The sequence below is a fragment of the Pteropus alecto genome, unplaced genomic scaffold, assembly GCF_000325575.1.
Source record: "Pteropus alecto unplaced genomic scaffold, ASM32557v1 scaffold69, whole genome shotgun sequence".
NCBI classification, from domain to species: domain Eukaryota; kingdom Metazoa; phylum Chordata; class Mammalia; order Chiroptera; family Pteropodidae; genus Pteropus; species Pteropus alecto.
Window position 1 is genome coordinate 5,841,134 of NW_006494610.1, and position 16,695 is coordinate 5,857,828.

General features: G+C 31.1%; 1 protein-coding gene across 1 annotated transcript in view; it reads left to right on the top strand.

Moving 5' to 3' along the window:
• Window positions 1-202: 202 nt before the first annotated feature.
• The window catches only part of SEMA3A (semaphorin 3A), a 194,634-nt gene continuing 178,141 nt past the window's right edge, over window positions 203-16,695 (top strand). Inside the window, exon 1 of the mRNA XM_006925734.3 lies at window positions 203-314. Within this exon, the coding sequence (XP_006925796.1) occupies window positions 203-314 (112 nt within the window). The remainder of the gene's footprint in view (window positions 315-16,695) is intronic.

A 16,695-nucleotide genomic window follows, 5' to 3' on the forward strand; every position in this document is an offset into this window, starting at 1 on the left:
GAGGTTTTGAAGTTTCTGTGCTTCAGTGACTGTTAGAGAAGAAGAGGTGTTAGTGTTGCGGCGAAGTCTTGATTGTCTGCCTTTATGAATGAAACTGACCTAAGTCACCTGTTACCTCCAGTTTTCAGATTGTTTGAACTTCTCTGGCCGCACAATACAGACGGAAGCCTGAAGCAGTATAGGGACCTACAGCGTCTGCAGCATGGGCTGGTTCTGTAGGATTGTCTGTCTTTTCTGGGGAGTGTTACTTACAGCAAGAGCAAACTACCAAAATGGGAAGAACAATGTGCCAAGGCTGAAATTATCCTACAAAGGTAAATCTTTATTTTTTTTTTCTTTTATTTGGCTAGATTTGTAATGCTCCCCACCCCCTTTCATTCCTTGAACTCCCTCCCAACCCAAATCATAAAACCTTTAGTTTAACCCCAGAAACCTATATGATTGTGTGTTTCTTTCTGGGATAATTTAAACACTTTTTTAAATAAAAGCATGTCTTCCGTTTGATATGATAACTTAAACGCAAACAAAGAACATTTAATCACATTTGCAGAGAGGAGCTAAATGCCCGGTAAAAGCTGATCTGTACATGTGTTCATATGTTCTGTTATTTTTTTTCTGATTCTACTTCTATTAAAATATTTTTAAAACTACTATTGCAAAAATGGTCCCTTTGTAGATGTGCATGCCTCACCTATACTAATCGTTTTTGATAAATTTTATTTTCTTAGTTTTAGACACTAAATGGTTAATCATCATCATGAATATTCAGTTTGTTCAGATCTGACAATCAGATGCTTAACATAAGCAGTAGGTCATGGTTTGCCAAGAGAATATAAACTGGAGAGAACAGACTAGTTTTTTCCACAGTGTGTTATGATTGTACAAAAGACTGTGTACTTGGCTAATTGGTGTAAAGCTAAAGCCTTTGAAATATAATGTTATTTAATTCCATATGTACTTCAGTGAAAAATGAAGACACATTACTTCCTTGTTGTAGAACTTGTTCTGTGAACTTCTTTTTCTTAAAGTATACGTTTAAGAAAGAAAAAGAACTTTATCACCTGGTTGCTAGTACTTTACTTGATTATAGTTTAATGTGTATGCTTATTTTTTTATGAGGATTCTAAAGATAATAGTTGTTCTATATTTGTTTAGTTAGATTTTATAGATAGAAGTATAAAATAATGCTAACATAGATTCCAAAATAATATAATTTTTAATGGAAGAGAATATTTATATAACTGAGGTATTATTAAAGTGGAGTTGAAGATTAAACTGTTTAAACTCAAGTAGTTTTACTCCCTAAGGTATTGCTTTCTCATAATTGTCAGATTTCTAGAATTGGAAGTAGGGCAGTGAAGTCTTTAAGTTATATTCTGTTTTTAACTTATAATGTGAAAGATTTATTGAATCTACCTATAGAGATGTCTGTCTACTGTATGTTTCTCTTCTGCCAAAAAACATATTTTTTAATTTTCACATGATGGGAAAGATCCTTTTCTAAATGCTCTAGTGTGAATGAGGACCATAAATAGGAAAGACATGTAATTTTCACACTTTAGATTAGAAAATTAAACACCTATTAAATGTGTTTATTTGGATTTAATATTTGTTGGATAAAATACGTTGAACTGGAAAACATATTTATTTTTGGTATAAAATTTTCTTGATTATTAATATGGGAATGAATTTTAAACATAAGCAAACATAATTTTAATTGTACTCATTCAAGATATTAAAACTTATAGAAATCATTAAATACTTAGTTATATATCTATTATATCTCTAGTAACTATCTTTAAATTATTTCCACAGTACATGATATTATGGCATGTGTATTTTCATCAGTTTTTGCTTTCTATTTTCACTTTGAGAAGATGTCACCAAATAATTCTTAGGTTGATGGTCAATTTTATGCAAGTTTGAATGCCTTTTAAGTAAGTTTTACATACAACTTCACTTCTTGAAGATGTGAATGGCTAGGCTATAATTTTAAAATAACAAGTTTAAACATGAAATACATATTAAAAATTATTAGATTTGCATATGCTTCTCTAAGTGCTAATAAAGTGTAAAATAAATAAGAATTGAGAATTCTGCTTATTTATTCTGCAAAAATTTTATTTCCCTGGCATTGGATTATAGAGAAGGCACCAGTACTTCCTATTATTAAAAATATTGCATTTAATTAGAATAGCCCTTTATTATATACACATACTTTAAACTGTATATATTTGACATTATCTTATAAGCTCTTTTTAGTAATGGCATCCATTAGAATTATTTTGGTTTTTTTAAATTGAAAACTTCCTTAAAGTTATATAACAATTCTATTGCTATACCTAGAGCTTAGCAATTTGATAAAATAAACCGTGAAATGAACAAGAAGGGGGAAAAAAGGGAATGGCCTAAGCAATTTTTCTTCTGTCATTTTATTGGTCTGTCATTACCTTTTTGTCTCTCCTTGTACACTTGTTTTGCCAAAGCCTGGTAGCCAATTGTCAATACTTTGTTTCTAAACTAAAATAGACATTTTTTTAGCTGCTTCTTTTTCCTCCTTAATTAGATGTCAAACACAGTTAAAACATCCACTGCATTGCTCTTAAAAATATTCCAGCATGATTCATGAAGAGTTAAATCCCTGCCAACCCTAATTTCCCATGGTCACTTGTTTTCAAAGATCCACCATTAACTCTCTCTTTGCTCAGGTTGCCAAGACAAAGTTTCAGGCAATCACTGTGCTTACTTTCTACTTGTCATCTTGCCTGGTAGGAGATGAAAAATATTTAATATGTTAAATAGGAAAGACAAAGAAGAACAAGGAGGCAGCCTTTGTAGTGGGTGCACCTACATACCTAATAAGGTACCTCTTTACTTTCTAGGAAAAAGGAATTGAATAGATGTTTTAGGACCATCTGGAGAAGTGATAATATTAGAAAAATGGGGTATGCTGGCTTTTCCTCTGAACCAATCTGATTTAGAATCCTTGTGGGGGAAGCAAATGTGAGAACTCTGTAAATCTCAGCAGTCACATACAAATTATCCTCAAGAAATATTCACTTAGAGATATTTTTTCCTTCCTTAAATATATGTAACATAACTAAATGTTAAAAATGCTTCTTTTTAAAAAGAGTGCATAACAATTTATTTCCCTTTCAAAACTAGTCAAATTTCACTTTTCTCATGAAATACCAGAATATCATGTAATCTTCCTTTTGGAATGTGTGGTACAACGAAGACCAGAAAAAGCTATGGAAATCACAAGGAAATAAATTAGGTTTGGGGTTTTAAACAAATGACAAATGTTCCATCACTCAATGTAATTAGCTTTTCCAGGACATTGTATGCTTCAGTTTTGGTAGAAATCAAAGACACATGCAAGTATGAATGTGATGGTGATCACGTGAATCCCAATGTTAAATCAATGCCTTTAACTTTACCTTCATAAAGAAGGCTTACTAATAGCATTTAAATAAATGGTAGACATTTTAAAGTCTTTCTTTTCATACTTTGTAAAGCTTGTCTCCCTCAGATCAAGTAGTTGGTTTAAGAATAAAATTATTAGTTAAATTGAAATTGTCCTACATATCTTTCTGATACTAGAAGGTAATATTGAACTAAAAATTATTAAGTAAAATTTGCAGAAACTTTTTTATTTACATGGCTCAATATATTGTGATCACTTTAAAATTTAATTAATGTGAATGATGATTTACTTTATTATTTATTAAATTTGATTTTTCAGAGGTTTTCTTTACTTCTACTAAAGAATAAACACATCACACATACATATATATGAATATATGAATATATAAATGTCAAAACTTTATGTTAATATTTTACAGTTGAGAATAATATTCCTGGCAATCTATAGGTTATAAATTATAATAAATGCTTTACAAATAAAATTGTTATTGATTTCAAATGAAATTCACATTTTAAATTATAATATACTATATGTTATATATTTATTCATAATCTTTTGAGTCTCATAAAAAGTTTTAATGGATATCTCAAATATTTACATAATGGTATAGATTGAAATTTCTTATATTAAAAGTCTCCTCACAGTTAAACAGTTAAACTGGAAAGTGTAGGGGAATATATATTATGTGTACGTGTGTATATATTATGTGTACGTGTGTATATATATGTATATGTATTGTATATACACATCAAGAGCAAAGAAATGATAAATTTTTTGAAACACCTTTTGTCCAATAGTCATTGCATATTTGGCATCAGATCTCTGACTTGTTGATTCTTATATCATATGGCTTTTTCTTCTTAAATTTTATTAACTTTAAAAATCATATTTTGATTCCAAAATCTTCAATTTAAGCACACTGAAACTAGAAAATTTTATTCATCTACTTAACAAGTGTATCCTGGCAAAATAATAAAAATAAAATAAAACAAATCTCAATCACACATCTTGTGATCCAATGCTGGTCAGATCCAATGAGAGCTAGTGAAAGTCTCCAATTTGTAGCTTCTGTATTTAAAGCTACCAAATAGATTGGCCCTTAAATAATAATTTATATAGTGTAAACTTTAGTCAGTAGGAAAATAACTTAGGTCACAAAACCATCCCATATAAGCCTTTAATCCGCCAACTTTTGATAATGATATTCAGTAATTATTAGCTTAAGTAAACCTGAACATGGAAGAGATCATTTTTCCAATTCTAACTTTTTATATTGTTATTTCTCTTCATATAAATTATATCCAAGACTCCACTACTGTCCGTGATATAAAATATCTAGATATTTAGGCAACAAGATAGATGTATAGATCTGCAATAATTAATTTCTCTTTATTTCCTTATTTTTAATTATTACACAAATCAACATAAGTAAAAATATTTCGTGAATTTTGGTCAATTACACTTAAATTCCATATTCGAGAATTAATGCAATTAAAGGATCTTTCATAAATAAATTTAATTATAATTAATTAATATGATTGCATATGTTCCTAGTAACAAAATTAAACTGTTAGTTGCAGAGCATAATCTATTTATGCTTAGTATGAATACATAATTATATTTGAGATGTGTACTTTAAGTAACTTATGAAGTTATCATGAACTTCAAGTGTGCTGTAAGAAATTCTGTGGTTTAACTTCTTATCTCAATTTTCCTCATTTAATCTTCAATGGCACACCTACATATCACAGTTCCACAGGTCAGAACATTATACCTTTACATCTTTTGAAGAAATTTTAATCTCTAAAGTCAGCACCATTTTAAATATCATTTGTGCTTGAATTTTTAATATCTTCGAGAGACCAGTACTAGAATAAATATTTAATTGATCATTATCCAACAATGTTCATTTACAAAATCATGATATATTATGTATAGTTACAGATTAATTGATTAAAACGATGCATTTATCAAAACTTTTTGAAAAAAATTATGGTAACTGATTTATTAATGCAAAGTTGTATATAAAATCTCCAAAATTCATGATCGAATCTAAGTTTAGTGCATGTAGCGAAACCTTATTTTTCAAAAGACCAGTAGGTCTAAACATAAATTAGAACAAGTATGTGTCTTGGGATGGATTTTACCCCTCATGACTTCTAAGGTGCTATTTAAAGGCATTATCATGATTTGCAGTTCTATGCTTCCACTAATAGATGGCACTAGCAATTTGTGACATCTCTTTCATTAGTTTGGAAATGGGCAGGCTTCTAGGATAAATACACAGAGTAACATGTGTAGGCTGAGCTTAAAAAAACTGGCATAAGAGTCGGGAGATATAACATGCACAAAATAGAAGTATTAGTTAAAATAAAATTTGCTAAAGATTTTGATGTGCTCTTTGCCCATCTTTATTGTTACATTTTGATCCTGTAACAATAAATGGTTCTAAGTAAAAAAAATTAAATAAATAAAATATTTTTACTTAAATGAGGTTTCACATGTGAAATTGATCTGTAAAATGGAAACAAAATAATCAGTGACATAGTAGTACTAAACAATCCATTTCATGTGTCTATATATATTAAATATTTTATATTCATTCATATATATATATATATAATATGTTTTTTTTTTCTTAAGCCTGAGTCATAAAGTGAACTTAACAAGAAAGAGGCAGTGTGCTTGTGGCATGTGATTGCCATAGTTTATAATTAAATAGTAGCTCATTGAGAAGATAAAATAATGTTAGTAAATTATGTTTGGTATATTTTTAAAAGAATGACTCCTTTTAGTTTGTAGGTTACATACAATGCAATATAAAGATGATGTATTATAGAACTGTATGCTTGAAATCTATATAATTTTATTAACTGACATCACCATAGTAAATTTTAATAAAATTAAAAAAATATTTTTTATAACTAAACATACAGAAGAATCAGTAAATTCTATCTGACACAAATGTCTCCAGTTGCTATCTCCTTCTATTGCCAAGACATAAACATAAGTAAAAATAGGGAACCCGTATACTATTTCCAAACAGTAACAAAGCTGGACTCTGTCAAAGCTAGGATAAGAAAATATACAGTTTATACTCGAATTAAGGAATAAAGATAAGCAAAAATAAAATTATGTTGATAAATATGAACAATGAGTTAGTCTTAGTATTTTCTACAAGCTTAGCATAAAACTTCAAGGGATCACAAATTTAAGTAGTCTTGTCATCTCCTGAATGAATCATTAAAACTGCATTTTCAGGTTTCCTTTACTTGGATGGCTGCAGCGTGGGAAACAATGTTGACCAAAACTTACAGTAACTTAATTCGTTGCTGCAATTATAAACATGTCATTAGATAAAATATAACATCACCTCCTTCAGTCTTCATCTGCAAATTAAATGAAGCTTAGTTCTATTGAATACATCAAGTGACTTCCTTGATTTGTAAAACTACTTGTGTGGACCACCTTTGTTGCTCCAGATTCTGAAGGTCTCAAGGCCAGATCTGTATTGTTTTTCATTATAATATTCTTAATGTCTAGCACATATCACTCATTGTTAAATGAATTTATGTTTTATTGGACATACTTTGTTTTTTAAATGCATAATATACCTCCTTATAAGTGAGTATAAAAAGAATACAAATTTATAGTAAATAGTTCATTATAGGTGAATTGTACATTATAATGTTGTAGAGAAAGTAAACTCAGTGCTAGATCTTCAGGTCGGTTGATATCAGTGGAGGCATTTCGGAGTGCTCAACTGGTGTGAGTAGCAGGGATATTTCCACAAAGTGTCTCCTCTGAACCAAACCGATTCCAGAACTGAATGAGAAAGTATCAGGGTTATCTTTGCCTGCAACTAAGAGATGGAGAATATATAATAATACATACCTCTTAGAAGACAAGGAACCAAATTGAGGAATTATTTCATTCTTTTTGAAGAATATCTTGATTTTCTTTATTATCATGTCTCAGTACACACAGCTAGAGAAGAGAGTGAGTGAGATTATTCTAAAACCAAATAGTAGCTAAAGTTAAATTTGTTGTCATCTGTCTTGTTATGTCTGAAACTTTGTGTAAAACAAATTGGTCCTACCAAAGTTGAAAGTACAATTACTTAAAAATTTAAATTGGCTACATATCATTGCCCACACTTTTGGGAGAATCCTGGCTTTGCTCTCTAACAACTTGCTAAGATTTAGTATTGCAGAGCCTTCCTTGCTTCCTACTACCCTTGATTCCGCTTATCAATTGCAGTAGTTGCTCACTCCCCCCTTGCTTTTTGTCTCCAACTCAGCCTCTTCCCTTGGCTTTGTGCTATATGACCAGGGATATCACTCACCTCCACCCTCAGCCCTTGCTCCTGAGCCATCATTTGACCAGAAGAGTAGATATGGTAGGAAACAGCCACAGGGATTTTTGCTAAACTGTGAATATACAAAATATATATTGAGTTATTTGTTTAAGATCCCAACTTCATAAAATTAAGAGGATGGGGGTGCATAATAGGATAATTTCCTTAGTCCTCTTATGGGTCTATAATTAATGCATAGAATATGAATTTATAATATTTGATGTTAAATTCTTATAAAATATATGTTAGTCTTGTGAAAAAGTAGAAGTATCAATAAGAAAGGAGAGTAGAACAAATACTAAGAGTGTCTTTACGTATAAATCATAGCTATTAAGAGGTATCAAAAAAATAATTAAGATCTAGTTCCAACTCTTAAGAAATATAAATGGGGGAAGTCAAAGCAAAGTTGTTTATACCTTAGTACTTTCCAAGTACTTGTGAATTTTCATGATATATGTTAGAAATTTTAATTTTTTATCTTCAAATTTGGACTTTCAAAAGAATAAACTGCTCTGTTGTGAGCACACTTTTAAATTTAGTTTAAATAAACCTAGGTTTCCTTCAGCTATGTAAGTGTCAATTATTTGCAACTTCATTTAGAATTAATAAGTACTTGCTTGTATTCTATTTGTAACACACACATAAACCTACATAAGGCATGTGAGGGATTTCTTCATGAATAAGTAGATTCTTGGATAAACAAAGTGAATATAATAGGACTTCTGAGGAAGGCAGTATCACATCTACCTGAAGACTTCTGGGGGCTATTTAAAATACGTACAAGGAAAGTGAGCCTTGAAAGACAAGAATGTGAGAAGGCAGAAGTAGAGAAGAGTGGTAATTAGCATTATCAAAAACTTTCTTGGTGGTTCGTTTTTCTTTATAGGAAAATAATATATTTTTATTTGGTCTATATAATACTATAGCTATATATATATATATATATATATATATATTTTACATTTAAATGCAATGTGGAAACAAATCTGTGCTTTAACAAGGGAAACTTAAAGTTGCAGCATATCAGGCTAGGAACGTTTGAGAGTTAATACGTGATTGTCTAGGTTTAACTAAACATGAGATCAAGATGGACAAGTGATGCATACTTGTGATGACTTTTCCACAGTGGTCGCAGTAGTCTTTTGGGCTTATCCAATTCTCCTTTTGGATTTGTATATAAAATACATGTCCAGGCTTTCTTCTAATCAATGAAAAAAAGAAAGAAAAGTTGAGTTTGGGTATCCAGTGCAGAAAACACTGACTATAGTTCCTACTGCTATAGTCAGTAGCCCTTCCATTGAGCATCTTGTCTGTAGGCCATTTGTGCTTGATGTAATTGCCTCCACAAGGATGCACACAATATTTCTATTCTCTAGTTCTTCCATCTCCAGAAATCACTGACTATAGTTCCTTGAAATTATAAAATGCACTGGCTTTTATTCTTGTTTCCCTAGCTAATTCCTATATTTTTTTTTTCTGATTTACTTTGTTATTTCTTTAACTAGTCCACCAACAAGTTGTGAAGAGAAGCAATTGATATTTTACAAATTATGTTTGTTTTTAATATGAAGACCTATGTCATCTACATGATGAATATCAGATATTAAATTGTCCTTTTAACTGTAGATTCTTGCTATATACCATGTATCTTTAAATGCAAAGTCATATATTCCATATATTTTAATTCATTTAGCACTTTGTTATCATTCAGGTTGTTTCTCTGGCTCACTTAAGAAAAATGTAGTTTCAGAACAAAAGGTTATTAAAATCTTGGAACATTTCATAAAATATTAGACAAAATTGTAGGTTTGTGGTATTTTTTAACACAAACTGCAAAAAGTTGCTTCTAGAGTTTGATCATAATAATATAATCTCATGTACTTGCAGAATTACATATACTAGTTGAAGAACTACATAAATCAATGTGTTTATATGTAGTACACATGTATGTATAATAGATACAAGAAAATTATATTCAATTACATTATGTTTAATTGGGAATTAGACAAAGTGGGATGCCAATCACTAGAGCACAGAACTGAGTTGAAAAATCATTGAGAGAGAGTCTCTCCCTTTGCTTGATGTCAGATCTTGAGGAGTTCAGCATTGTCTTTGATCTTGTCTTTAATGGTTAACTTTCCCTGAACAACTTTTACTATACAATGCTGCTCTCTAGCTGAGTTGTCTGCAATCTCTTAGGCACAGCTACTCCAAGAAATGGCCAAAATGTCAGTAGCCCTTCCATTGATCATCTTGTCTGTAGGCCATTGTGCTTGATGTAATTGCCTCCACAAGGATGCACACAATATTTCTATTCTCTAGTTCTTCCACCTCCAGAGTGAAGGATGTAAGCAAGATACAAATCCCCCCAGCACAATAACCTTTCATACTTCCAGATTTAAAACATAGAACCTTTTTTTAAACTGATTCTGTTCCCTGTCCCTACCTGGGAAAATTACTTTCTCAGATGCTACAAGTTCTGGGGACTAGTTGCTGAGCCAGCTGGAGACTTTTGCCTGCATGTCTCCCACATGTGGAAGGCCACAGAATACCTCACTTGAATCTCTCACAGGGAATTAAAACTTACCTTGTTCAAAACTGTACTCAACGTTCTCCCTACAAACTTGTTTTTCTTCCTTAGTCCCAGTGTCATAAATTGTAGTCTGTTTGTCCTAATTGTCCAGGCCAGTCGCATCTTTGCCTTTTCTCTCACTGGCCCACCTTATATCTAAATAGATGTCCTATAGATTATACCTCTTGAGCCTATCTCTCAAATCTGTCCTATTTTCTCTTTCAGGTTAAATCGGACCCTTATCGTTACTTGTCCTACTATGGCAACAGCCACCTATAATTATTCTCTTTTCTTTTTGTCATTACTGGCTATAATTCTTTTCAAAATTCAAATCAAATTATAATTTTTCCTTATTTTAAGTTCTTACTGATTAATGCCCAAACTCCTTAGTTTGACCTATAAGAATGCTTGGTATAAAGGAGTATAGAGTATAGAGAAAACTATTTGGAGGTCCTGCAGTTGTTCAGATATGAGGATGAAGAAATTAGTTCCTGAATAAGGGTCATGATAATGAAAATGAGAAAGAAAATCTGAAGATGAAACACATTGAGCGTGAATAGAAAAATTAGGTTTGACAAATGACCGTGTGTAGGAAAGATCTAAAGAATTTGAGATTATTGTTCTTAGTGTGTTTTAAAATTTCTGCAATTGGAAATGTGCTGCAAACATTGATAGTAACTGGTAAGCAAAACTTTCTTCACCTTGCAGCACCAACAATGCCCCAACACAGTCATCTTTTCATACCACACCTGTGAACTTTACTTTCTGGGTATGTATTCTCCCACCCTCTCTTTAGTTTACTGATGTATTCTTTCCAATAAACATAGACTTGAGTATCTCCTTTGTGAAGCTTCTGAAGAGGCTGAGAGGTATAAAACAAATATGGCAACTGTCCTGAAGAAACTTACTATTGAAAGAAGACACAGATTGTCACCTCATCACACCTGTTCTTTATTCATCTTATTTTCAGCAAGTGCAGAGTCTTGTTCTTGGTAGAGTCTCATTAGATATTCCTTGAATGAAATGATTGAAGGAATAAGTAAGGAGGTAGCAGATAATTATTGCAGGTGAGAGGGCTAAGGAGCAGAGATGAGAACACACATATCCTAGTTTAATTTAAAGGTTTGTAAAATAGAGTAGTGAAATATTTGATTTGAAGAAAAATCATTTAAGGCTGCAGAAACAGTTTAGATAAGAATGAATGATAAAGAATTTTGAAACAGATGTTACAAGATTCAAATTTTAGATTTAAACAATAGATGATGAAACTTTTTAAAGTTTACAAGTGAGTGATATTTGCAAAACAATGCTTCAGAAATCCAGAAACCTGAGGTTTGCCTTCAGTTCTTAGCATTTGAGATGCTAAACAAGATTCTGAAACAAATGGCTATACTGCAGATTAGGCCTCACATGATGACCTGTTCTCCTGGGGTTCAAAGACTTCATATGTGGACATGTAGCTTGTCCTTATCTAATAAAGCAATATATTTTCATGTCTGGAAAAATTCAAGTCATATTTAAGAAAAACTGTAGATAGTTGTGTAAAATTGTAAAATCCAACAATTAAGTGTCATTTAGAACACAGTTCTCTAGCTAAAAATATTTTATGTCACATACTACTTCCTTGAAATTTTCTTAGGTTTATGGCAGAATGGACATTTAGAAATTCTGAGATGAACTGTACACAAGTTTTACTCTATCATGATGTCACAATTTGGGCAAAGCCACATATCAAGGGTGACCTTTTTTTCCCCAGCTCACTATATTAGTGGGTTCATCATTTTTTTTATGGATATATTTTTTTCCCACTGAACTGATTGATGTGCAAGGATTCACTACTTTGCACTTGATTCTAACTAGATGAAACTGGAAGCTGGGCTCAAACTGAGCAGTTATTCTTATGACTCCACTCCCATGTTAGACTCTCACATACTGATCTGCAGCCATAGGGTTTCTTAGTTTCACTGTGTATTCTTCATGTTCAGTAGAGTCTCAACTTTCTCTTGCTTCCCAAAATGCCTACTCAGAACAGAATAATAGAGCAGACATCCTCTCTCTATCATTCGCCTCATAATCCAGACAACTTCCTGAGAAAGATTGCTAGCAAAACAACAAAATGATACCAAGAGACTAAAAAAGGTTTTTTTCCTGCACACATAAAATTACTGAGCAAGGCAGAATCAGTGTCTGTTTTGTTGTTTCATCAAAAACAATGTTGCTTCATCAAAAACAAAATTAATACTTAATTGATTGGCTTTGCTCTTTAGCCATCATATCGGAGAAACTGTCTACTCTATGACTATATTTCTGTCTACAACTATATAAACATTAGCAAACTGATTTTTAAAGACTATGTTTAGTCCATTTTAAGCAGATGACATATAAGGAAGTAAAATTAGTGATGCTATAGCAATTTGTTTCTTTGGTACAGATCTCAGTCTATAATATTAAACTATACAACACATAACACACACTATAGACCACATTATCCCAAATGAATTGCACATTTACATGTTACACCATCGCTTTTACATAACTTAGTTTTCTTTATAGATAGACATAATGGCTGAATGCCCCTAATGTGTCCCACCTAAACAGCCAGATTTATTGCCTTTTTGTATTTCCAAAAGAATAAAATTTCACATTCTTGGAAGATGCAAAATGATAGCACATATTCAATTAAAATATATATATTGATAGTATATAATGTCATTATTTAGTGTTGTTGAATAGTAAGTCATGCTATGTTTAGCAATGTTCAAGTACTTGCTTGTTTGCCTATTGAAAAGTAATGGCTTTTTCTAAATTAGCTACTAGAACAAAACTTTCACAAGGACAAGAAGAATCTTAGCGTAGTGACGAAAACATTGACTTTACTCCGGACTTTTCTAAGTGTAAGAGATGGGCATGTCATTAGCTTTTTTTAGCCTCAGATTGTTCTTCTCTAATGTAAAATAATTACTTCATGGTAGCTGTTATCAGGATAAGACAACACATATTTAAGATGCCCAATCAGTGCTCAGTATATATAAAATATTCGGTAACTATTAATTCCTTGAGGCAGATAAATAATTGCACAAATTCTAGATTTCTGTCTTTTGCTCATTTGGATGAGTATGATGCATGTATTCTCTAGCTATTATTCATCTTAGGAATTATGTTAATCATAATATAAAGAAATCCACAATTGTCATATTTTTAGTGCACTTTTTTCAAAGACCTTGTAGCATAATTGTGTGAATGTTTAAAAACATGAAGTTTGTTGATATCAACTCTCAGTCAACATATGAGGAGGCTTCATAAAAAGCTAGTGTGCAAGTAAACAACTGATGAAAAATAGCTGAGTCTAATATTCGACCTTTCAGTCCTACATAAGTAAAGTCAAAAGTTTTGATGATGACCTATGCTTGATACAGTTTTAAGTATAATTTCCATAAAATCTGTATAAGTGTATACATAAAGCTAATGATGAGGATAAAAGCAGACCTGTTTTTTAGGTCTTCTGGTTATTAGCACTTATTGAGCCAATCTGAGCAAGGAAGCACCTGTTTCTTTAGGAAAGGCTTGCCTGAATCTCACAGACTATAAGTTCCAATTCATGTTTTCAACATGAACCAAAGTCAGTCATTTAATATTAACTAAAAATAACCAGGAAATGACTAGTTTTATTTGCTCCTGTACTTACATCATATCCTCTCAAATGGTGTAATGGTTGCCTTGAATATTATTTTGTTATGACTTGGTCCATGAAGACACAACATCCTTCATGACAACTTAAAGAATATTGAATTCACATAAGAATTAACACAATATTCCTATTTAATATGTCCCCAAGACTAAATGAAACTCTGTAGATATAAAGTCTGAGTGAGTCTTTCTGGCCAAGTCTATGAACCACCTGTGATCACAAATATCCCATTTGCAGGAAAGAGGATATTCATTCACTCAAGAAAATAAACTTTCAGTCTGAAACTAGTAAATAGAATGAAGAACATGTTGAGAGGAACTTAAAGGGGCTTTTGTCTAACAGAAGACACTTAGGAGGCAAACTGGGAAATCTAGATGTCATTAGAAAGGAGGTGACACTAACCACAGTTGGCTTTTAAAGGATTTTCTGGAAGGCAGAAAAATTCCTTTAGAAAACTTTTTATGTACCAGCATGAATAAATTTTTTAGGTACTCTAGACAAAGATGAATTTTATTTCATTGTGGCTTTAGCCATATTACAATGCTCATAAACTATTTTACCTTATGCCAGACATATGGAAGCAATCAGTATATGTAAATGATATGAGAAGGTGAGGTATAGTTTTAGCTTAAAAATGAAGACTGTCTGTGGTTATAAATCATAACCACATCACAAAGAGCAATGTGCCTTTTAATAGCAACTTAAAAGGTAAAAATAATCAGTGATAAATTCTTAAAACTACCAGTGTTTTCTTAGTAAAGAACAATAAATGTAAAATACAGTGCTACATTATGCTGTTATATTTTTAGAACACAATATTCAAAGGCAAATTTTTTTTTGCCTTAAGTAATTGTTAAAATGTAAGTATCTGTAATTGGACTTAGTTACATCAATGTATTGCTGAAAAAGTAGTCTTGTCACAGGTTGCATTTAATATTTTAATATTTTAATATTGTATTAAGGTATAATTGACATACAACATTCTATTAGTTTCAGGTGTACAACATAATGCTTCGATATTTGTATATATTGCAAAATGATAACCCCAATATGTCTAGTTAACATCTGTCATCATACATAGGTACAGAACTTTTTTTTCTTGTAATGAAAACTTTTAAGATTTATTCTCTTAGCAACTTTGAAATATTCAATACAGTATTATTAACTATAGCCACCATACTGTATCTTATATCCCCATGAATTATTTATTTTGTAAGTGGAAGTTTGTACCTAAGGGTTGAATTTCAAACTGACTACAGTCATTTTTTATTAAAATAAATGTCTCCTTCATTTTTTATTAGCATGATATCAATTTGTTTTTGCCTGTAATATACTCTTTCTACATATATGTGTATGTGTGTGTATATATACATACACTTTATAACGCTTCATAAATTTCTAACATATAACCCTGAATCAATCAAATCTCCTAGAAAAGAAAATATATATAATGAAAATAAATGTTTTCCTTTCTTTAAATTCAAAACAGTAAAAATTTAATTCTCAATATGATGGTGTTATGTCTTTAAAATATTTATACCATCTGCTATATGTAAAGCTGGATATTAAAATAACATGAATTTAAAGAATTGTTACTAGACACACACATCCACATGCACACACACACACACACACAAATTAGAGGAAGGAAAGAAAATAAGGTAAAATGAAATAAATCAAAGATAAATATTTATGCATTATCTTATCTTTTCAATGGGAAAAAAAGCACGAGGTCATATGTTGTTAGACTAAAATTAGGTCTTTTATACTCTCAATTTACTCATAATAAAATAAAATAAAATAAACTCCACTCATTCTCACATATTTACTTGAAGGGACCAAGAAATTAATCATTACACTAAGTATCTAAATAAAATTTACCAATAATTAAAGGAAAGACATAGTCTTGAAACCTTGGCTCAACATGTCATCATCCTTATTCAATAGGCATGTTCTGGGATAAATATAAAAGACACAGTCCCTGTGCAGATGGATCTTGCTCTCAAGTGTCAACCCAGACTAATAAGAGTTCAATATATCATGGAGCTAATAAAAAAATAAATAGAAATTTCAAAAATAGAATTAATTCCACAGTTTACTAGACAAATGATAGTTGCCATTTGGAGTTTGTTACATACAGCAGTAGTAGAGAAATGTGAGGTGAGAGAATGATGGGAAATAGAGGACGAAGCAGAGAAGCACTGACTAAGCATTCTGGACTTGAAAAGTGCTAAAAAAGAGACAAATCCTTCAATCCAGATGTGTGTGTGTGTGTGTGTGTGTGTGTGTGTGTGTGTGTTACAATTTGATTTAGGGTTCTACTATAACTCTGATCACTCTTGGTATATATTTCGACATTATTGTGCTCTTGCTTCTTTAAATATCATTCTCTTTTTTTTTAATCTGGGAATGTTCTTTTAAAACTTCTAAGTTTATTTCAAATGGACAAAAATTTATTAAGTATGACTATACATCAAACATTATAATGATTACTAGGAATAGAAAAACATAGGATCAATTTCTTTTCTTAAAACCTTACAACATTGTTTTAGAGAAAGTATACCACCCAATGATAAAGCAAATTGGTCCATGATTTAGATATAAAACAAACACTATGAAGTTAGTCAGTGACAATGGTATGCTATTGAACA